General features: G+C 32.6%; 1 protein-coding gene across 1 annotated transcript; it reads left to right on the top strand.

The window, feature by feature from the left end:
* The first annotated feature begins 14997 nt into the window (after positions 1-14997).
* On the top strand, positions 14998-24170 carry LOC108222850 (zinc finger CCCH domain-containing protein 44). The gene is made up of 10 exons (XM_017396787.2): positions 14998-15520; positions 15613-15692; positions 17074-17261; positions 17879-18794; positions 18894-19021; positions 19978-20037; positions 20125-20175; positions 20618-20688; positions 21909-22048; positions 22181-24170. Exons 1-10 carry the CDS (start codon positions 15252-15254, stop codon positions 23902-23904), a joined length of 3627 nt encoding a protein of 1208 aa, XP_017252276.1. The 5' UTR covers positions 14998-15251; the 3' UTR covers positions 23905-24170.
* The last annotated feature ends 1316 nt before the right edge of the window (positions 24171-25486 follow it).

Genomic DNA, 25486 nt, shown 5'->3' with positions numbered 1-25486 from the left:
GATCAGTCATCTTGTCTTGTTCTCTTCTACCTTTTCTTTATTCGCTTCATGTTGGTGTCGAGGGAAGCCAAAATTTTGATTCTCTTTTCGACCAAATATTTTCTGCCGTGGCTAATTCGACAAGTATCTTGTAAGACTTCCGTTCCTACGACGTTCAAAAGTCATGAGAAAAATAGTATTTGCATGTAAATTTTACTATTATTTTCCATTGGCTGACTAATCAGGACCTCCCAAGTCGTAAAACCAATGATGTATCAAATATTCAAATTGAAATTACAGGCATGTTTGGCGATTTTTCGACTAAAATAACAACTTGATTCTGTAAAAACAAACCATATTTGTCTAAGATGGTTTTGGTTGAAGGAATGGGTTTTATTCATTCCAAACTTATATCTACTGTTTGGTTGTAAAAATTAAAATTTCAAACTCATACCTCAAACCCAGATATGAGTTTTTGATATCCAAAAGAGATGGTGTGTATGAGATGGAGGGTATGGGAATCAATTTCATTTTTGATTTTTTGTCGTTATTTCAGTAATTAAATATTAATTTTTAATACAACAATAATTAATGATGCAAAAATATATAATATTAATATTTTTAAATTTTTTTAATTAATATAAATTAGTAATATAATTTTTTAAATTTTGAAATATATTGATTCCAGGCCCAACCAAACACCTGATATCAGATATGATACCTTAAAACCCATACCACCTTAACCCGATTCCTCATTCCAATCCCATACCACTCAGCCAACCAAACGAACCCTAATATATTATTAAGGAGTTGTGATTAGGTCTTTGACATCATTTTTCTGATTAACAAATCAATTATTTTAAAAAAATTATATTTAAATATATATTTCAAATAATTTATTTCTCAAATAAAAATACAGGGCCCAATAGGAAAAAAATAGATATTCACATAATCACATCACAGTTTCCATCTAACCGACCGCCCACCAAGGGGTCTGCTCAAATAATTTTGGGGCCTTTCGGCCTCGTGCTGCACGAGTAGCATGACACAGAATACACGCACACACCTCTAGTCCACTACAGAAAGAAAGTAACGGTGCTTAAAACCTAAATACAATTATTAATTAGTAGTACTGTATAATATTATAGCCATTTTTGCATGTGAATATCTTAAGAGGTAGACCAGCCCCACAGTATTATTTACACGATTGCACACTACTAAAAATACACTACTATAAATTTATGATCATCTTTCTAGTAATTCCGCAATATTGGTGGTGCAGGTCTATTTACAAATTTACAGCCAGCCGAAATATTTTGATTATCATATATAATATTTCTTTTTATTTCCTTAAAAATAATTGCTTCGTTTCTTAGAAGCCACAACTTTCAAACATAGCAAATTCTATCTTGCTCACGAATTATTGCTCACAAATTATTAAGGTTTGGTTTTACATTATTGCCATAAACAGTAATTCCAGCTTTTCAGTTAGTATAGATAAAAAAGATAATTTCGTTCAAAAATAATTTTAAATCATAATTATGAAAATTTTAAATTATAATGTAGTATTTTGTCCATTAAATTAGTTTACTCTCCTTTTGTTAAATATGCATAAATGTGCAACGTTGACCTTAATAATTTCATGTAAATTAAAACATATACTAAAATGTATGTGTATATACAAGCGTCCAGGGAGCCCTTACTCCCCATTTCTACCTTAAAGTACTTAATGTCTATTTCCTTGAGAAAAATATTGTAATTACATGTATTAAGTCTCACTATTTTACTTCCTATAGAATATTGAATCAAATAGCTAAACTAATATACACATATGAGAACTCTTACGAAAAAACAAATTTGAACTATATATCTGAATAACCAAACAGTTAGTAATAACATTAGCAAATAATTAACCATAACATGCTTAGGGGTAGTATTTAGTTGAAATTTTTAAAGGATATTTCAGTTGATAAAATTGATTGTATTCAATTAGAATTAAAATATTCAAAATTTTAAGAATTTAATCTAAATTTTAAACTATGTTACAAAATCTTATAGTAATCAATTAGAATTTTAAATTATACTTAAAAACCTAACGATATTTAATTGAAAATATAATTCATTAAAATATGATAGTTGTCAAATATTGATGTATTTTTTTTTTTTGACGTAGAATGACAAATTGTAGGATTGTTGTGTACATTTTAAATTTTTTAAAATTCCATCAAAATTCATAGAATTTAAATTAAATCTCACATACTCTACATCAATTATGCGACATTTTATCTATGATCCACATAAAATTAAATTTAGATAAAATTCACTAAGATTCATAATCGTCACTTTTGTTAATAAAAGTACAAGAATTTTATTAATAAGAGATCGTTTAGTTCATGTCCAAAAGTTGATGGGATTTTTGGAAATTAGGATGAGTGAAAGAAAGATGGTTTTCATCCAAAAATTAGTGTGAAATATTATATGATTAATTTTAATAAAATGTTCATAGATTATATAATTTTAAAATAGTCAGATATATTTATATACAATAATATATTATAATAAATTTATATAATTATTTAATATAGAAAAAATCATTAACTTCTTTTTAATAAATTGACATATAAATTATACTAATATTATATTATATGTTAATATGTTTCTTAACGGTTTAAGATATATAATATAATTGAAATGGAAAAAGATAAGGAAGATTATATAAAAGAAACACTAATAAATAGTAGATAATGGAAATTTATAAAACAAAGACTAAAGAATATGTTCAATATTTTTTTCGTTAATTGTTCCTACCAAACTGTCCTAAAAGCTTATTAATTCTAGGTCTTCTTTTAACCTAAAATTGTATATTTATTTTTGACAAGATTTTTACCTAATAATATGGCAACTTATAGTGGGTTACGTGTAAGAAGCTTTTGCCTGATATCATTTAAATATACCACCATATATGTGTGTACTTTTAACTAACATATTATTTTCTTTGCCTTCAACCGTGAGTTGTATAATCAACATGACTCGGTGGGCTTATCCTTTACCATCTATTTTTATGTTGTTTGAGCGGGGCTTTTAATCTCGTTTCCAGAATTTTAAGTTAGAAACACTTATTCGTACTGTCTGTGTAAAAATGTTGAGAAGCAGTTATTCGTACCATTTTGTGTAAAAAAGTCGAGCAGCATTAATAAAAAGTTAGTATTCCTAATTTTTGTTTCATGATTTTTATTTTTTTTCTCAAATATTTTAATTACTTATAAGTTTAAGTTCTAACTTAACTTCTTTAAAGAAGCATTTATTTTAAATTCACACAAACGCCTCTTTGTATCTCATAATGAATTCTTTGATGAAGGTACTCTGACTCTGTATGACTTTCCGTAAGCAATTTGTACATGAAGCATGCGGCGCCATATTTAGAAATTACTCTAAATTACTCACTTTCACCTAGGAGTGAGCACGGTTCGGTTTAGACGGTTTTGGGGGTCCAAATCAAACCAAACCGAATATTTCGGTTTGGAAAATGTACAAACCATAACCGAACCGAATGTTGTAAAAACCAATCCAAACCGAACCGATTTTTTACGGTTTGGTTCGGTTTAATACCAAAATATTAAAAGTATCATAAAATTTTATTAATTTAAATAATTCCACGTGCTCCCTTTTTTTTGTCACTTAACAACATACTTAATAAAAGATAAAGATGAAACTTGTATAATAATTTGATATAGATAATTTTAGGTACTACCCTTATACGTTGTTATGAAAAAAAAATCATTTTATTTTAAAACTAAACAAAATATTTTATTTAAAAGAGAAAAAAGAAGAAAGGTTGATTATTAATGACGAGTTGATAAAATAAGAATGGAGAAAAGGGGGAAGAATAATTTTAAAAAGTAAGAAATATCCATAATATTGATCAACACTTGAACACTTAAATACCTAAATTAAATTTATAAAATTAATTACATAACATATGTGATAACGGTTCGGTTCGGATATTTCGGTCGGTTTGAAAGTGAAAACCGAAACCAAACCGAAAATTTTCGGTTTTCTAATTACCAAAACCAAAACCAAATCAAACCGTTAAGAAACCGAAATATTCGGTTTGGACGGTTCGGATAGGCCGGTTTGGACCGGTTTCGGATAATTATGCTCAGCCCGACTTTCACCCCATAGGATGCAAGTAAATCAAAGAATTTTTCGGATAGGCTACTAAATCTTGATCGTCTCTCTCTTTTCTTTCTCTTCCCGATAGCGAGTCCAACGTAAAAAAAATTTGTCTCTTCCTGCTTCTTTCGCCAATAACAAGTTCAATATGAAATCATCAGATATCTTTTTATTTTTTTTTACGTATCCATATTATTATATACCGACAAACCAAACCAAACCAAACATACTCGGTATATCCCGCTTAGAGTAGGGTCTGAGGAGGGTAAGATGTACGCAGCCTTGCCCCTGCCCTTAAAGCAAAGATGCTGTTTCCGTGAAGACCCCCGACTTAGTACACAATAAATAATATAGTGTGTGATATAATATTAATATACCTTAGCCCATGGCCTTCTTCACATGGGATTTATCTAAACGGTTCTCGTTTGTCGATGATGGGTGACAATGATATGAAACGGTGACAATGATCTGAAACGGAGATATCAAACAGGATAAAAACTGCCACTATTTGCACACTTTTTTAATCCAAACCTGACAAGTGCAGCCGCATATTTCTGTTTTCGCTTGCATGTTTATCATTACTTTTTTTAATCCAAAACAAATTATGACTATCAATTTTAATTGTAAAATCATATAAATTTTTTAGAAAAAAAATAAATTACATTAGATATCATAGTTCTAATATAAAACACATTTATAAATATAATCCCATAGAAGTTTGTGTCACATATATAAAACCATGTCATACGAATACATATAAAAAAATTAAGAGAAAGATGTGAAGATACCGTGATAAAAGCTGATATTACATATAAAACCATTCCATACAAATACAAAGCAACCAAAATATTATACATTGCATGATCTTGAACATAAATCACTGCACATCAGCCTCGTCAAATTTTCCTCTCATTTTTATAAAAATTATTGTATAAAATTTTGTTAATATCAAAATATGAATGTGTCATAGGGATAAAAGCAAGCATACAATTTTATGACAATATATCAAAGATGCACAAGAAGATCAACAAATAAGTGATTGTGGTAAACAATGTCACGAACTATACGATAACAAGCCCGAGTTAGAGGTCAAAAATAAGACGTGACCAAAAGAGCACACAATAGTTTAGTACAGCACAAGTAGTTCTGACTTTAAAAAAAAATATAATTTAATATTTTATTTTTATTTAATAAAAAAATATGATCTATTTTTGATAAAATAATTTTTTTCCCAACATTTTAAATATATTGAAAATAAAAATTTATAAAATTTTTAAAAAGCCCCCATGCATTGCACGGTTTATAATAATAAGATTATTAAAGTTGAAACATTAAAAGTTTGGTCGGTCGGTCGGTGCTTGGGCTGAATTATGGCCTAATTATATAATCAATGATCCTTTTAAACTAAAATTATTAACTTTTTTAAATTTTCTAAATAAAAAGCTCAATTTTCTAAAAATAACCTTTGACGACATGGCAACTACCCTTTTTAAATAAAACACATTATCTTTTTCAGATTTCTAACTAAAAATAACTGATTTTCTAAAAATAACAAATGCAACATACATATAAAAAAGATAATATTATTATATACAGTTATTAATATACAATCGATGATATGTTTCAACTAAATACATTAATATTATTTTTAATTACTCCATGTTATCATTTTAAAAATAATATCATAGACCTATACTATCTATATATACTATACTATATTATAATAATAATAATAATAATAACAATAATAATAATAATAATAATAATAATTATTATTATTATTATTATTATTATTATTATTATTATTATTAGTATTATTAGTATTATTATTCCATTAAAACTGAAATATTAATAATTTTATTAGTAATGTCGAGTTTTATCAGTCGGTCGATATTATTCTACGTGTCTCATTAATATATATAACATGTACGAATAAACTTTTTAATTATCAATTAAGATAAAACATTTAAAAATTTGGTCAGTATGATCGATTTGTATTTCAATTAAATTTAAAATATAAACGATAAAATTATAAAAATTATAAATCACCCCTGCATTGCACGGGTTATAAGCTAGTGATTTATAATATTGAATTTTATGATTATTTTGGTATACACTACTTCTCCTAATAATCTTATAATTTCTTTTATTAATTCAAAATAATAATTAATTACTTGTCGACAGGTAATTATCCGCCCACTCTCTAAAATGAGGAAAAAATCAACAATCGCAGAACATATCTCTAAACAATATCTTTTATATTCAGAAAGATAGTATAACTCAAAAATTATATTAAATTAAAATCAATTCATTCAGATTTTAATATAATTTATCTCTAATTGTCCTCGAGATAGGCCTAACAATACGTTTATAGGTACTAGGGCATTTTGGATATGAGATCCGATATGTGAGAAAAAACGATATATCTACCAAATTCAAACCTCTTTTATAAAAACCCTAAATTCACAGAATCATAAAAACCATGTTAACTTCAGCAACTGACTTTGTCATACACATACATTTTCTAGCTGCTGGTTTACTTTGAGAATCAGGTTCTTATGTGCCCTGGAGCTTAATAACGAGCTTCTGTTTCACTTTGAGAAACAGGTTCTTGTGTGCTTACTCCAGCTTCTGCTTAATCTGCTACATTCACTTTGAGATGCAGGTTCGTGTGGGATTTTAAGATTGATATGATCAACCGCCTTCGAAGAATTTTCCATCAACTTCCACCTGTGGTAGATCTTCGACATAGATCCGGAAAAAGAGATAATATTTTCTCTTAACGTTAGAGCTTCGATGCGTCTATGTTCGATCTCCTCCTCTCTTCGTCTTCTTTCGAGACAAGCATCTAGTTTGAAGAACTAGAGCTCCAAATAATCTCCCCATGAAAGGGTGTCAACTTATTCATCAGGAAACTGATCAGGATTGAAAAACTGACCATTCATGTGAACTGTGAGTGCGAAAGGGTTGTAGTAAACACTACCCGTGAAGAGGTTTCTAATTGGGAGTTAAGCTCCGTTTTGACGACGGTAGAGCTGTCTATAGGCCATTGGGTTTTGAAGTTTTTGAGATGTTTAGGTGAATGACTAAACAATGAGATTTGAGGGTCTATATATAGTTGAATGCGACGAGGGTATCTTAAGAGTTTCTATTGAGAATCGTGTTTTATTAAAGGCTATATTCATGAATAGACATGACTCTGTGCAAGATAAATAAGGACTCTTAAATAAAATCTTCTATTTCTAAGATTAAATGGTAACATGTATATCACATTCAGTCTTTTAAAACAAATCAAATTGTATAAATATATACTGAAAGAAATATCGTTATCATCCTTTTGTAAATCAAATCTTCTCCATCAGTAGCTGAAACATTCGTGAAAATATACTTTTAAAATTCAAGAAAATTTTTAAAGTAATTCCCCCCCCCCTTCAGCTTTTGCTTTGATGGCTTCTTTAGCAGCTTCGTCAGTATTAGTCTCATCAGTATTTTCATCAGTAGTGGGAATATCATCAGTTCCTAATGCTTCATCAGTATATAGTATCATCAGTAACTGAATTACCACTTCATTTTTCTCTTGATCTGCCTTTTCATTTTCCTCCCCCTCAACCACTGGATTTGCCCATATACACAGCTTTTCTTCAGATTTGAGATATTCTTTTGCTTGAATACTCTCTAGGTTTGACAACATGGTTTTAACATATTCATTAAACTTTGAGCTTCCATTATTCAGAATAAAAAGATTCTGCTTCTAGAACCATGCAGTCAACAGTAGTGATTAGTTAGAAGTTTTAAGAATCCACACTTGTTGGATCCTTTTGACATGGTGAATATTTTTAACCACATAAACTTTCTTAGTACCACATGTTTTATAACTATTAGTCCTATCAGTAATTGATTTATTTGCATGAGTAGAACATGAGGCATGTTTGTTATAAAATCTTTTATCAGTTCCTGCACGTTTATAAAATTTTGAAAGATGATAATCAAAACAAGTATTGAGAGAATGCTAGTAGCTGCCACAATGAAGACATGGATTATCTTTCTTAAACTTCATTGTTTTACCAACTACATTATATTTATGTATAGGTTTTGGCTTCTTCTTGTTTTTCGTGCAATCAATAGCAAGATGATTACAATTACCACAATTATAGCATTTCTTCCATAGTGAAAAAGGAATACACTTATAGTTGTTTGCTTTGTCTATTTCTTGCTTGCCATTCCTATTTTTTTTAGGAGTTGTTCTAGGTTCGGGTCTTCTTATAACTTCACCTAGCTTCTTCTTGAATTGACTTTTTGTCATCAATCCAATGTTCTATTACCAGTTTACTTCTTTTGAGCATCTACAAGTGTCTTCCTGATAGGGGTGTACACGGGTTGCCCAAACCGTTTAAACCGACCCAAACCGGCCCTATTTTCGGCCGAACCAAACCGAAAATTTTAAACCGGTCTTTAATTGGGTTGAATCGGCTCCAACCCGATTTTAATGGGTTGGGTATGGTTTTGGATTTTATGTGGCCAACCCAACCCAACCCGAAGGTATTTTAATAAAAATACATTATATATATATATATATATATATATATATATATATATAGAAGAAAGTTCTATGGAGACTGGATTATTTGGAGACTGTAGAGACCTAATCCTGGCCATCCAATCATTAAACATCCAACGACTGCATATATTTTGTCCTGCACGTTTGTTTTCTCTCTCTATCATGTCCTGCACTTCTAAATCGATGAACAACAAGCAGTACTTCTAAATCTTGCATAACATAAAATAATAATTCCATAATATTGGTGTTCAATCACCGAAATCCTAACAAATAAAAATAATAATTGCATACAAAACAAAGATGTAGTTGGACACTGCTATGATTGGCACTGAACTCATTGTCATTGTCCTGCAACGAATTGATTTGTTGCAAGACAAAATAACACTTAGATTTATCACAAATATACGGGACAAATTATTAATATTACATTACTAGAAATGCAGGACAAGAATAGTGTAAATTACAAACATAGTTTTGAATTAAAACTAAAAACAAGAATTGCAGGACAAGAATATTAATAATACATTACTAGAAATGCAGGACAAGAATAGTGTAAATTATTAATATTAAAAAACTAGAAATGCAGGACAAGAAATGCAGGACAAGGAATATTTAATCATGTCCATTAATTGTCATATTATTTAACGGTAGATCTTGTAGTCTCTAATGACTCCAAAATTTTTGGTCTCCATTGAGCCCAACTCTATATATATATATATATATATATATATATATATATATATATATATATATATATATATATATATATATATAATATCAGAATTGTATATATGTAAAATATAGCTACCCATTGAAATTATAACATTAGTGTGATAAAATTGAATTATAACATTGGTATCTTTGCTCGAGTTTCATTTAAAATATCTATCCTGCACATTTGTCATTCGTCTGCTTGCCTTTTGAGAGTTCGATAGTGAAGCTACTATCCTTTAAAAGTCCGAACTTGTTTTAATGCTCTATAATTTGTAGGTTGTATAGCAATTTTAAAACCGCAAAATATGCGATTTAGTAGTTAATAACCCGTCAAACCGGCCCAAACCAACCCGGCCCGCGTACACCTAAAACCTAAACCGGGCCAACCCGGCCCGCGTACACCCCTACTTCCTGACATTATTATTGCTCTTATCTGTCTTCTTTATGAAAACTTTCTCAGTTTTCTTGACCTTGTCTTGAGATGTAACTTTATCAACATAAACAAGATTAGTAGAAGCAGTATTTGATATCTTAACAGGTTTATCAGTACTTGCTTTCACAAAAATGTCTTTAAGATTCTTTTTCTTAATATCATTTTTGTCGTCTTCAAACTTGTATCCTAGACCTTCTAATCCTGATCTAGGGACATAGTTTCATACAGTCACTTCCCTGTGTTAACCCAGTTTTTTATCCTTTGTTTTTCAACATCTAGTTCTTTTTCCATTTGTTCATACTTAAGTTTAAACATGGATTCCGAGTTCTTAGCAATCTTGCAGTCATTTTTCAATTCATTTAACACAACTAGTTCACTTTCTAAAAAGTTATTTCTCTTTTTGCATTCATTTATCTCACTTCTCAGTCTAGTATTCTCTAGTGTTTGTGTCTTAAAACTAACATGCAATGATCTTAAGAAAGATTTTAACCTGTATATATCATTAATATCAAAGTTGTAAATTGGTTCTTGTACCTTAAAAGTAGATGAGTCATCTGTGGATTGAGTTTCTTCAAAGCTTGCCACCAGAGCATAGTTCACTTCTTCTTATTCTGATTCAGAAGTTGATTCCATCCAATCTTTGGTTGAAGTGAAGAGCACCTTTCCCTTTCCTCCATATGTCTTTGGCATTCTACAATCTTGTGCAAAGTATCCTATCTTGTCACAGTTGAAACACTTTATTATTGACCAATCAACTTTGCTTCCTCTGTTGTCATTTAAAGAATCAGAAGAGTTTTAGATTGTTCCGTTTTCTTGTCTCTTCCAAATCTTACTTTCCTTAACCCTTTTGCTTGCAGGCCATGATTTCCTACATCTTTGCATCATCAGAACCATCATCTGCACTGTCTTCAGATGAGTCATCAATAACTGATAAGAAATCTATATCTGATACATGAGGTCTGACTAGTTTTCTAGTCTTTCCAGCGTAGGTTCTTTATCTTTTCTTGTCTTTGCTCTCAGTGCTAATGACTTCACTCTATTCTCCTTCCTAGCCTTTCTTTGTTGAACCTCCAAGTAATGAGTTCTTAATATTCCATATATTTCATCCAAAGAAACAAAACTTAGATCATACTGATGCCTTATGATAGAGGTCTATGTATCCTAGTCCTCAAGTAATGATTTGAGAAACTTTGTACAGGAGTCTTCGGCATCATATTCTTTTCCAGTAAGAGATAAGTTGTTCAATAATGTAAGAAATCGATCATATGAGTATGTGAGATCTTCATTAGTATTTGTCTCATACGTCTCATATTCTTGGATAAGCGGTACTCTCCGATTTCATTTGATAGCTTTAGTTCCTTGACATTGAGTTTCCAATGTGTCTCATATCTCTTTCGAGATTTTACATGCAATTACTCGATGTGACATCACAACATCCAAACTATTTTGAAGAATGGATTTTACCTTTGCATATTTAAGGACTTCAATTTTTTCTTTTCGTGCAGTCATCTCTGCTTTCTGTTTGTCAACGTAGTGTTCAGGGGTTGTTCCATTTTGCGGAATCAGTTTCTTTGGAACATGAGGACCATCAGTATTCCTATCAATGAAATCAGGATCTGCGGCTTCGAGATACAACATCATCTTGACTTAGCTTTGTTAAGGACTGGAATTTTGATTGATTCGTGTTTGGTTGTAGACATTCTTGATCTTTACACAATAGACTTAAGCGGAATTGTTCAATTGTTATTCGAATGTCAGGCTGATAAGAATAAACAACCAATCAACACACAAATCAACTCAGCTCTTATTGATTGTATAAAAACTGTTAAAAAACTTTCTCAAGAAACACAACCGTTCTTAAGAGGTTCCAGGCTACAACGATATTACTCGTGTAGTTGTCTCGCTATGTTATGCTATTATGCAAACCTAATCTCTGTGTTTATATAGTACACAGCTACTACAAATACTAACAAGATATTCTCTGTCAATAATAATCTTTTTCTATGTATATCATGTGTGATAGAATATCTCCCTATAAATAAGCTATTTACTATCTATCTTCTTTTTTTCTCTGTCAAACTCAATCTCAGCTACTGATGATACTTGATACTGACTAAGTATCCGCATACTGATGAGGTTTCATCAGTTTCTGATGCAGCCATCAGTTTCTGTCATCATCTTGTTTCTTGTCGCTTCATCGTGATGATCGCTTAATGTATAAATGAATCTTCCTACGTAACATAATATTAATGCAAAATGATAGTAATGAAATCAAAAAAAAATTGTATTGGATTTTTTTAAATAAAAAATATTGCACTATTTTAAATAACCAAAATACGATGATGGAGATGGGAGAAAATTAGGAGATAAATGGAGATGGCAGAATCATGTGTAGATTTCATAGAATTTAAAGAATAACAGTTGAATATGAAGACCAAAACGAACAATAAAGCAATCAAGTAGAGATATTAGTATATTGTGAAGAAATAAATCGAACACTAAGCAGCAAAGTCAACGATCGATCACACTACTCGTAATCATAATTGCACACACATCAATGAAACGCTAGTGAACATCAGAAATCACTAATCTCACAGCACATTCAGTCGATTGTGAAACAACGAAGCATATCATAACTGTAATTGTACAATAATCAAGCGTATTATTGAGAAACTGCTTGTGTTTCAGGCGTAATCATCAAGAAATGCTCTGATACCCTGTTATTAGATGAAGATCCATAACGAAAATACAGTGCATAAAAGAACTTGCATTGGAACTAAAGAAAAATATTTATCACAAACTCCATTGATAGAGCTCTAAAGCTCTGCAACAAGAGAGAAACAATGTAGATAGCGAGAAAGCAATTCTAACTAACTAAATGACAGTGCATGTTATTGCTTATATATAATGTCCAATAACATGAAGGGATTACACTAATACTATTTATACACTAATAACAACATTTTGTTCAGATTTGTCAATAGATTAGTTCCACAATATAGAATGTACTACTTGATAAGATTTCTTTATAAATATTTTTTCAATAATAACATACTCGTACTAACAAATCTAAAATGAGAAGCTCAATATTTACTGATTGATTACTAATTAATCAATAATTTTAAACGAGTAAATGAAATAGTGTATGGTCAACTAAGTTTGTTTCCCCATTAATGTTTTGTTGAACTGAGTAGGATATTATACCATCTTATACATGATTTAATGTATTGTTGATTATCATAATTGAGATTTATTATCATATATATTATTCTAAATAGATACTCTCTCTGTCCTAGTAGGTTTTTTAAGTCACTTTTTGACACACATTTTGAGACTCTTATAAAGTATAGTTTTATAATATTTTTCTAATTTTGAGACTCTTAAATTTTACGTGATTCGACTATAACCAACAATCTATTAAACGTTTAACATTATATTCGCAATATGTAAAAAACGGATGATTAATAATCTACTAGAAAACATGTGACATCGAAATATTTTGTGTAAGAATATAAAAATATAATACTTGTTAAATTTTACTCCCTCCGTCTTTTTCATTTCTTATCGAATGGGTTGGCACGAAACTTAAGAAATATGTATAAAGTAGTGAAAACGAGAAAGAAAAGTGGATGAAATGGTGAGACCCATTAACTTTTAGTGTATAAAAAGAAGATAATGGAATAAAAGCAGTGTGAAAAGAGAAGAAAAGTGGAGAAATAGTGGGACTCATTACCTACTTTTAAATTTTAATAATGTGAGTTTTGAAATGTAAAAAATTGAATGAAACACCTAAAAAAAATGTAAAGAATTTGTTGAGACGGTAATAGTACCAGAAAAAAGACCAAGGTTTAAATATCAAAACGGTTTTTCTATGATGTGCCCATTGGCACACAATAAGCACAAAATTTGATAGTTTTTTCATGTTTTGATTGACTTACATCCCTTTAATAATGATGACGGCCCCGCATTCACACCAACCATCTATACTATACTATAATAAGCCAACATGGGTATAATTTGTAGTCCTATACTATACTATAATAAGCCAACATGGGTATAATTTGTAGTCCTATATTTTAGTTATATTTTTTGGTTTGGTACTCTCCTTTTGGTACTACAAGTCTACAAATGTGGAGTCTATTAGTCTTACATTGTTAAACAGTTTCAAATACTAAAAACACTCCAAACAATACCTTATCATATAATATTTCATTAAAAAATTATAATGATGTTATAAATAAAATTATGAATAATAATTTTGAATATCTTTTTTAACAAAAAGTTTTATATAACTCTTTTTAACTTTAACGTGTTCTATATCAATATGAACACCACACATTACATAACTCTTTTTAATTCTAATCTTAAAAGTTTTTGTTGTCAAAAAAATCAAGATTACAGAATTATGTTGAAATTCGATTGATTAGATTACTGAATTTTTCAAATGTATTACAAGATTGTCTATGTTTGGAAAAGATATGAATTTTCTGATTTTTTTTAATTTTTAAATCTACATGTACTAGATTCGAATTAAATGTATTATATATATAGGATATATATATATATATATATATATATTTGTTAGGGTTTGTAAATTTTCAAGTAATCGAGAGAAAATATAGTCAGTTGAATAATATAATTTAATTAAATTCAATCTATTAATATTAAAATACTAATAAAATGACGTTAAAATTTAAACAATAAATAATAAATTAGGAACTACATATCCGCCCGTGCTTCGCATGGGTTAAAGGCTAATACTAATAAAAACACACCAAATTTATGAATTTCCGTGTTTAGCATGTGCACATGGGCACACACCACAGAAACTCATATCAAAAATACTTAGGGGCCGTTTGGGTGGGCTTAAAATAAGTGCTTCTTGCTTAAAATAAATAAGTGGAGTAGAAGTTAGAAGCAAGATAAGACTTATAAGTGATTAAAGTGTTTGGGAAATAGGTAGAAGTCCTGAAACAAAAGCTAGCATTCCTAGCTTTTTATAAGTGCTTCTTGACTTATTACACAAACGGTACAAATAAGTGCTCATAACTTATAATCCAGAAGCTGGGCTTATAAGGTCGAAACAAACACCCACTTAGTCCACCATTTAATGTGGGTTAACAAGGCATAGAATCCAGCGAAATTACTAAATTTAAAATGACAAGTATTTATGAGTCGAAAAAAAACACGGCAGACAGGGTAGACTAAACGCGGCTCAACCAGTCAAAACAATTGCTTCTCGCCTTCCTATCTCTCTCTTTATTATTTGTCCCCCAACCATCAAAACGACACCGGACTGGTCAACATCGTCTTCTCCACTTTCAAGTCTCCAGCTCTAACTCATTTCACCTTTACTCAAACACACCGATCCTCGAATCTAGGGTTTCGTTTTCAATGACCGATCAAAATGGATTGACCAGTACTAATTCAACCGGACTTGATGATTCTAAGCTCGTCGGAGTTCCGATGACTGTCGCCGGAGATTCAGCTGTCGCCGATCAGATGGCTGTTTTTCCGGTCGAAGTGAAGCCGGAGTTTAAGCGGAAGCGAGGTCGGCCGCCACGAAGTCAGGCGAAACCGCCGCCGGTGAAGAAGATGAAGGACGATGAGGATGTTTGCTTTATTTGCTTCGACGGTGGGAGTCTTGTGTTGTGTGATCGCCGGTGAGGATTTCGTTTGTTGATTAGAAACTTTTCGATTCAATTCGGAATAATTAATTTGGTTACTGATTGTGTGTTGTGGTGGTGTATGTTAGGGCTTGTCCTAAGGCGTATCATCCTGCGTGTATCAAGCGCGATGAGGAGTTTTTTCGATCAAATGCTAAATGGAACTGTGGTGTGTTGATATATATGATTCATATGATTGCAAGTTTTTAGTATTTTATATATATCGTTTTGCTTATCTGCCGCAGCTTGCTAAATAGGTTTTACGGAACCCTAGGATTTTTTTCATGTCGAGTTGTCATTCTATATAAATTTACTTAATTAGTTTGCAGTAGCTTCTTTAATTGGGTGCACTTTTACTTAATTTGTCCGAATAGGCAATAGTTTTTATGAATTATTAGGTTTTTCTAATATAGAGGTGTCATTTTATAGGAGTAAAAATTTATTGAATGAGCCTGCAGTAGCTTCTTTAATTGGGTGCACTTCTACTTTTGTTGTTCGAGTAAGCATAATGTTGCTTATTTTATGTGTGCCACTTGGTGGACATGCCGGAAACTCATTACTTGGGGAGGTACTGCACTAGCAAATGTGTATATAAAGAATCGTGGTAAACCTAAGAGAGACACACCTGTGCACTAAAAAATGACACCAGGAATACATGTCAAATAAGCATAAAACCTGGTAAAAAGAGAGTTCACCGATGCAAAAGGGCATGACAGATGTAAAGGGGCATGTCCAGGATCCTTGTATATCTAATAGATACTTCATTAATATCCATTTGTCCGAAGTTTTCAGTCATTTATTTGCTTCATAGTTTGAAGCTGTCGTACCTATTCGTCATCCTCTGTGATGCTATTACTAAATAGTGCAAGTTGGTCTTTATGCTCAGAATATTTTGAATCTGTATTTAATGTTGTACTTGTCCAGTCTCTAACTTATACCATGTATCCACTTAATAAGATCTTTTATCTGTATCTCGATTGTTGTGTTCTTCATGATGTTGTTGTCTAATAAGGGTTACCTGCATCATTATCTTTCTTGTGGTTTAATTTTTAGGTAGGAATGTCATTATCTGAATTTTTTTCTTCTTAAAACATACATAACTAGCAGTCTATTTTTGTCTTACTGTTATTTCCCTCAGCTTAACAATTCATTGTCAAGGCTCTATTATAGACTCTGTGACTCTTTCCTGAGGTGCTGTAGGAGCTCAGTTTATTGCAACTTTTGAGCACTCATCTCTTGCTTTTGTATGTGCGGCCTTTCAGTTTAGGTTTTGTTGGGCGCATATGACATTTGTTTCTTTAATGTCGAAGGATATGCATGATTATTTGTTTCCTTTTCCTCCACATTATACAGTATGTACTATATACTATTGTGGTATTATATACTCGGAAATTTTACTATGGCATGAAGTTCAGCTTTTGCTTGTGTTTTAGGTTACAGGCTTTAAGTTGTTTTGTTTCATTATGACAGTCAGTTGAATTTGAACTTCATTTATGTCTTGAATTCCTTTCATGTTAATATTAATAGTTTGTCTTTGTTTCCATATTCAGGTTGGCACATATGTACTGTATGCCAGAAGGCTGCACATTATATGTGCTACACATGTCCATTTTCATTGTGTAAAGGATGCACAAGAGATTCCAGTTTCTTGTGTGTGAGAGGAAATAAAGGCTTTTGCACGACCTGCATGAAAGTTATTATGATGATAGAGAACAAGGAGCAGAGTGACAAGGAAACGGTATGCATTATTATCACATTTCTTCTCCTTGTTGGGTGGGTGTATGGAACTTTTCCGTCTTAAGATCTACATTTTCTCTGCTTGCTACTGCACATCTTGCTTCTGTTATTTAATGATGACATAAAACTATGTGTTAAAATATAATTTGATCTTAGTAAGCCCTACTCCTAACACCATGATGTCTTGGGAGAACTGGTCACTTAACATGCTCAGACGTGCGGGAGACTCGGGTTCGACTTTGACCCCAGTATCCTCATACTTAATTATGGACACAAAAGCAAAGTTATGCCCCAAAGATGGGCGCCCGTGATCCACTCTCGACCCATAAATGGGCTTTCGAGTGAGGTGGAATGTTAGAATATAATTTGATCCTGGTAAGCCTTCCTCCTAAAACCTTGAGGTCTTGGAGAACTGGTCACTTAACAGTATGAAGGATATCTTATTGTTTTTAATGATTGTTGGTCTTGAAAATGGCAGTGCATAGCCCAAGATTGGACGTGGATTTATCTTAGATTACATTTCAAAAATTTATTGTCTCTGTTCTGTTGCATGTTTAATTTGTATGTTAATGGTGAGTACTTGCTTCTGCTTATATTAGCTCATTTTGAGTTATGCAGGCCCAAGTGGACTTTGATGACTCTCGTAACTGGGAGCATCTCTTCAAATTATACTGGATATCTTTAAAGGATGAGCTGTCCTTGACTTCTAAAGAACTTGCTGAAGCTAAAAGTCCCTGGAAAGAATTTAGTTTAGCCAGTGCTAGAAAGCAGTCATTTAATGTCCATGGCAGCACAAATAATTTTACCAGCGCTGTTGTTGACATTTCTTCTGGGCATGTAAAGGTGAATGATTCTACAGGACAAAATTCCAGTGAATCTATAAAGCTTCTCAATAAAGCCTCTCTCAGTACTGGACAACTATATAATGACAATGGTAAATCTTCAGAAGGACGCACGAATTGGGCGTCTAAACAATTATTGGACTTTGTTGCTTACATGAAGAATGGTGATACCTCTGTACTGTCTCCGTTTGATGTCCAGGTACTCGTTTTAGAATATATTAAGCGAAACAATCTTCATGATCCATGTGAAAGAAGCCATGTTTTGTGTGATCAAAGGCTTGAAACTTTATTTGGGAAATCACGCGTGGGTCACATCGAATTGCCAAAGCTTCTTGATTTTCACTTCCTCATGAAACAGCAACCAGAAAATGATGATTTTGTTCGAGGAAGGGTCGATGATGTAGATGCAGTCCAGGTCCCATCTGATCGAAGTAATAGTAACTTGATGAGTAATGATAAGAAACATAACACTCGTAAGAAAGCTGCAGAGTGTACACTTCAGGCTAGTCTGAATGCATATGCTGCCATTACTGTTTCCAACATCAACTTGATATATATGCGACGTAGTTTGATGGAGAATCTAATTCAAGTCAAAGAGAAATTTCATGAGATGGTTGTTGGCTCACTGGTACGGATAAGAATATCCGGCGACGAGCATAAGCAAGATATGTACAGACTTGTCCAAGTTGTTGGTAAACATCTTTATTTTAATAACATTTTACTATGCACTTTGCCTTGCTGTATATGAAATATAATCTGATATGTTTTTTAATGGGAATATGTTTATACAGGTACTACCAAGGTGTCTGTACCATATAAAATTGGCAATACAACATCAGATATCATGCTCGAAATATTAAATTTGGACAAGAAAGAGGTTACCTCAATTGATGCAATTTCAAATCAAGATCTTTCAGAGGTGATGTAAAACACTGTGTAATCATAACTCAATCTGGTGGATACGTACTTGATTTCCAACTGTAGTTAGGCAGTTACTTCAATGATTTGCTTTTTATCGTCTATATATACCTTTCATACACCCTTCCTTTCCCTTCTCCCCAATTTACATACAAGAGATGACACCCATACCCAAATATTTTGATTGTGAATGAAGCTGTGCCAAATGATATTTTCCATTATGAGTAGCTTTTTATATTGACATGGAATAAGTAGGACAAGTAGACACTTAGACCTAGTGTAGAACAGTAGACACTTCGATCTATCGTAGAACTGTAGACACTTGGACCAACACAGCCAAGGTTTGTAGCTGTTCATTTAGATACATTTGAAGGTTAATGTGAGTATTTGCTCCAACTTAAAATAAGCCATGGATGACATTTTATTTTTGTTATCGACATTCTAAATATGCCTTTACACTTCCTTGCACAACAAGTAAATACAATCACAGTTGCTTAAAACTGGAGTTAAACAGCTCCTATAGATGCATTGATGATCCTTAATAAGCTTCCCCTCCAGTTGATGTCTTGATGATGTTAAAGCTACAAACTAACTTAAATAACTTTCCTATGCAAATCCTACTGCTTCATGTTTGATGACATTTTTTTGCTATTGCTTATTCTGACCTTTGAGCACATATACAGCAACAATTACGAAAAACTTAATCTCTAAACCCATTTTTAGTCTCTTAAGTCTCAATGTCGTGGAAAATTTTGGCTTCCTGTTCTCTTTCAATAAACTTCTCAAGAAGGTTGTTAGAAACAGGATTTATCCGCTAAATGAACGATGGCTTAAGATTTCTTGCCAAAAAATTGAGTGGAAGGTTTCCTAGTTACTTAGCAAAAATGAATAAAAATTTGCATAGTTCATCTGTATATCAAGGTATCTGTGGGATCTTGACATATTATATAATTCCAGGAAGACTGCAGACGGCTACGACAGAGTATAAAATGTGGACTTGTGAAACGTTTTACTGTAGTAAGTATACTTATGCTTTTTATATATCAGTTCCAAGGTATTCATCTTTTTTCTGTTTTGTCCAACTAAAGTGTCTGTTATTTGTAGGGTGAGATACAAAAAAAGGCAAAGCAGCTGCAGGTGGCAAAGCTCAATGATGTAAGTTTTTTTTTATTAATTGTACGTACTGTTAAGTACTCCTCTGTCGGAATTTATTTGTCTTTTTTGATTTTTTGTGGTAAAATCGACCAGACTTGTACTGATAAACAAGAATTATTCCTACATGATATTAAATGAACATCTTAAAGTAGAAAATATTTACTTTCCAATAATACATTTTCATAAAAAGATTCAATCATGTAATATATGTATATTTTAGTCAAAGTTTGGTCAATTTGAGCACAAAAGTCAAACAGGATTGATAAATTTAGACAGAGGGTGTAATTTACCTCTCAAGCATTCTGTTTTTTCAACAGTTATTGGTTGAGTTTCTCCCAACTCACTTCTGGCTAATAGAGTTTCAGTTTTCTTCATTAATTTTTTTGCTTAAATAATCTGAGGCTACTTTCTGCTGTATTAAATATACTGTGTAAATTTACAGAGTTTGGAAGCAGAAATGTTGCAGCTCAATCAACTTCGGGACCGAGCAAGTAAAAATGGACTTGAAAATGAATATCCTTTACTTTTTTTTATTTTAATATTAATAATATTCATAATGGTCATTCTTGTTAATTAATACTCTGTCTTAAAGTTTACTTTAGTATGCACAGTAAATACCTTATGTAGAATGATGATGCTAAGATTGCTTCTCTATTGGAAGAAAATAAAATCTTAACTTTGCATTATAATAATTTGAATGACCTGAAAAAAGTAGGTGTTGTTGGTAGATGATGATTGTCACTGGAACCTATGTCAAGTTTAAGTGGTGTCTCTTATACAGTGCCTACATTCAGAGTATGCCAAAGTATTATGTAAGATATAATGAAAATGTTATAAAATGCAGATGAATAGACTACAGATGACTTCAAAAGGTTTTTGCAGCTAGGTAACTTGAATTACTGGCGTACTTTTCTGGTAATGACGAATTAATGATTAATAATGTTGTAATTTGTAAGAAATTGATGGTCCACGGCTCCATGCAAAAAGAAATAACATACTGAACTCATGCTATTGATCTGTTTACCCGATTAAGCACCTGAAACTTTGGTCAAAGAACTCTCGCAAGATAAAGTTTAACTATAACTGGTCATAATTGTCACATTGCAACATCAATCAGTTATTAAATTTGTTTTTGCTTTAGCTGATACACTTGACGTGTTGTTTACTTTACCATCCTATACTTAAGCTGCTTCCTGCTTGTAATCGATGTGCTCAGATTGATCTATTTGACTTGTTAAGTGAAAAATTTATAGAGAGGGTCAATGTTAGAGGAACTTTGACAATACTATTGTTCCTTATGCCCTGCATCATAGTTGCATGCAAAACCAATAGCTACGATCTCTACCTTTTATAGTGTCCATCCTAAGCAATTCAAGAAAAGGATGTCTTGAGAAAACTTGCTATCACACTTCGCTTGTCTGGCAAAAGTTCTGTAGACATAAGTTATGAGTTCATTGACTGTACCATGTTGGTCATTTAAATAATTGCATGTGGGTTTCCTATCAGTTTGTACATAAAGACAAATTAAATGTTCTGAAAGAACGCCTTCCCCAACACAGTTTGTCTGGGTGTAAGTTCATTTTGTTGTTTTCATAAGAGAGAAGGTTTTAAATGTTGAAAGTAATCACTCTATACAGCAAAGATGATTTCCATAGTTGAATATCTGGATTCTGTGTTATGTTTTCTTAAGTAAAAGCTCTTGTTATATTTGTCACTCCTTGACAAATTTTTACGTTAAGAGAATATGTAGAGAAAATACAGCTTCTGAAGGCACCAGAGGAAAGGCAACGTAGACTAAGTCAAATTCCAGAAGTATGTAGTGATCCAAATATGGATCCCGATTATGAATCTGAAGAAGATGCTGGAGAACATGGTAACAAAAACTTTGCCAATTGTATATTCACCACTTTATTATTCCATACTTTTGTCATGACAAGGTTCATTCTATCATGTTCGGTCTATTTACTATATAGTTTTCTTTGTGATGTTGGTCAAAACTTTTCAGGTCATCATGTCAAGCCTTGCAACCCTGAATATGATAGAGAGGGAAGTGAAACAGTTTCTTTGAGAAAAAGAGATGTTTCAGGTGATAGTAGTGATAGGCGCTGTAATAGTTCAAGTCCTCCACTTGAGGGAAGCCAAAACGTGTGTGCTACGTCTTACCCAGATAAAGAAGAGAGTGCTGCCAAAGCTCTGCAGAGACTGAGCGAGGGAAAATTTGCATGCAGGTCTAACAGCTTGGAGAGGGGAGGATGCAACAGGCAAGCTGTAGCTACTTCTAATATTACATCAGAAGCATCATCTGCACCTTTGTCAGACGGGAATACTCTGTTTGCTCCTAATGCTGAAATGAAGTTGTGGCATTACAGAGATCCAAGAGGATCAATCCAAGGACCATTTTCTATTGTGGAATTACAGAGGTGGAGTACCACCGGATACTTTCCTCTTGATATGAGGATATGGGCAAATGATAAACTAGGTGATTCAGTACTTCTGACTGATGCTTTAAAAGACCACTTCCATAAAGCTTTACCCGGGCTGAACGATATGTCATCACAGTTGCGAGAAGCTGGAGGTACCCCTAATAACAAATTATGTAATTCCAGTTCTGTGCTGAGCAATAATACAAATGCTGCAGATGATCGTCGGCAAAGTGGGGGGAACTGGCATGGTAATATTGGAGCAGTAGATTCTATAGGTAAAACTGATGTCGTTGGGAGTGATAGGTTGGCAACACAGTCTTCTACTTGGACTGCACCTATTGTTAGCTATGACAAGGATATAACAGCTGGAACAGCTTCACAGAACCAGGATTCATTCAAGGGCAGTAATAATCTCTGCTACAAACCGCTGGAAGTGCATAGTCAGTTATCATCATCCACATTTGCTTCGAGAGATTATGCAACCCATCCACATGAATTGAATTCCAAGGTCAGATCATGCAACTCTGATCCAGATCCTAAAATTTCGCTTTCACAAGGAACAACAGTATGTAACAACACAGGAGAAGTTCTTGGGAACCACTGTAGCAGCCAAGGTTTTGTAGGCCAATCTTCTGAAAAAGGTTTGGGACATTCACCTGTGAGTTTTCTACCAAACAACTTGGATTTAAACTCTGTCTTTTGTCCAACCAAGTCCACTGATTCACCTGACCAAAGTGGGGAAATCATTGAAAACAAGGAGTCTGTTTCTTCAAGTGTTAATGTTCACGACCCATACATTAGGGACCAGCCAAATTTTACACTCATGATAAACAACAATGATCAGAAAAATTTGGCTGTTGAGAAAAAGCAACCTGTGACTTTAAATATATCTGTTCAAGATACCGCTCCTAGCTGGAGCAGCACCTCCAGTATAATGCTTAGTAGGTCACAGGCACCTGAAATTACTGATAAATGGGCTGGATATTCCTCTGCTCCAATGAAACATTCTGTTGAGTGGGACTCCAATCTCAACCCTGTCTCCTCTTCCCTGCCTGACCATGTTGGTACAACAACTCCACGAAGTTGTGAACCTACCCACTTCACCCTATTAAATCCTGCATCTAACTTCTCCAGTTGGCAGACACCTGGAAGTGAACCAATAGAGTTTAGCACTTTGGCTGAAGAATCAGTGTCAGATTTACTGGCTGAAGTTGACGCAATGGAGTCTCAGTGTGGCATGGCTTCGCCTACATCAATGATGAATTATGGCGATGATTTGATTAATTTGAACCTTGAGATTGCCTAACTAGTACACTATTTGTATGTTTGTGGTATATTTCTTACAGTATCATTCATTAATATTATGGAGTTACCCCTGCAGTCCTGGATCAGCAGAGGTCAGGCATAACCTGTATTAGTTTACTGTCGGCCTATCTGACAGTAGGACTCCGGCCTTTTGACTTGAGTTGGTGTTATTGTTGTAACAGCAGTTGAGAATCCTGCTGTGCTTGAATACCTGCGAATTGCGATATTAATATTAAGTCACAGTGCATCGCTCATTATGTTTTTGAAGTTGTAGACTGTTCAAAGAGCATGCCATATTCGGTGGTATTTTACCTTTGGGAGAGTGACCATTCTAAAAATTATGCATGGGCTACTCATTGATTAATATGCTGGAATTTTTTGAAATTATCAAATGGTTGCAAGAGTAGTTATGGCCCAATAATATATGCAACTATATTGGTTAGTATTGTTTTTTTTTTTTTTGAAATCTATATTGGTTAGTATTATTTATATGAAATGCATTGCTATTCGAAAACGACTAAATAAGCAATTATCCAAATTGTTGCGGAAATTGGTAATTGCATCGGATTTGTAGTATTCTCTTTTGGCATTTGGTCTAGGTTATTAATTGTTGGTAACCTGACATCTTTGTTGCCATTTTTGTTGTTGTCGGAAGGTATTAAGTCTAATTTTTGATATATTAATATTTGTATTTTTGATATGGCTGCTATTCGCATGAATAGCGATTTTTCGGGATTTTTTGGTTGCGAGATGTTAGAGCAGTTTTTTTTTACAAACAAAAGATTTTATTAATACGAAGCGTAAACTCAGCTGGGACAAACCCCCGAACCGTCAACTAATCTGATTGTGAAATAAAGAATGAACTAAATAAATAGTCGTTTTGTTTTCAGATCGCTTAACAAATAGAATATTCATATTCTTTGATCTAAAAAGTAAATGATATCTCGAGCTATCCCTCCTACATTAGTTATGAAACTAATAGTATCGCAATTGACCTTCACATAAGCATCATCTGTAGTCCAATGTTCAGAACTATCAGTCAAATCAACTGATCTTGTAGCACCATACGTCCCCAAAACATGAACTATTTTTTGTTGTGAAAGGTGAGCTCTTGCGGTATCCAATATCGTTCCGAAATCGATGCGAGTCTTACCGATCTCTCAAAATACTGTATAAATCCTTTTCAGATTGATAATCGAACGACACATCAAAACACATAAAAATACGAAAACATAACACACTGACATCCCAAAAAGATGGACACACACTGACATCCCAAAAAGATAGGCACACAACTTTGATAACAAGGTACTCAAACAAGATTAGATCTTGGTTTTATTGAAAAACTAGTAAAATAATAGAGGGGATGAGAGAGCGAAGAGGTTAATTGATGGGAAGATGAAGATCTGGAAGACGGAGAAGTGACGGCTGAAACTCTAATACGGGAGTCGACAACATAGAAAACCTGAAGTTAGAGCAGTTTAATGCTGGCATTGGGATCGATATTAAAAATACTATTTCTGTTTTTTTCGTATTTTCAAATTATATTTTTGTTCATTTTTCAAGAAACACTCTAATAATTG

Source organism: Daucus carota, chromosome 5, assembly GCF_001625215.2.
Source record: "Daucus carota subsp. sativus chromosome 5, DH1 v3.0, whole genome shotgun sequence".
NCBI lineage: Eukaryota > Viridiplantae > Streptophyta > Magnoliopsida > Apiales > Apiaceae > Daucus > Daucus carota.
This window is presented reverse-complemented; position numbering and strand designations above follow the sequence as displayed.

Coding starts and splice junctions, on each gene's coding strand:
- LOC108222850 (XM_017396787.2), top strand. CDS start 15,252: ATGACCGATCAAAATGGATTGACCAGTACTAATTCAACCGGACTTGAT. Junction 15,521..15,612: donor CTTGTGTTGTGTGATCGCCG/GTGAGGATTTCG, acceptor GGTGTATGTTAG/GGCTTGTCCTAAGGCGTATC. Junction 20,689..21,908: donor AAAAATGGACTTGAAAATGA/ATATCCTTTACT, acceptor ACAAATTTTTAC/GTTAAGAGAATATGTAGAGA.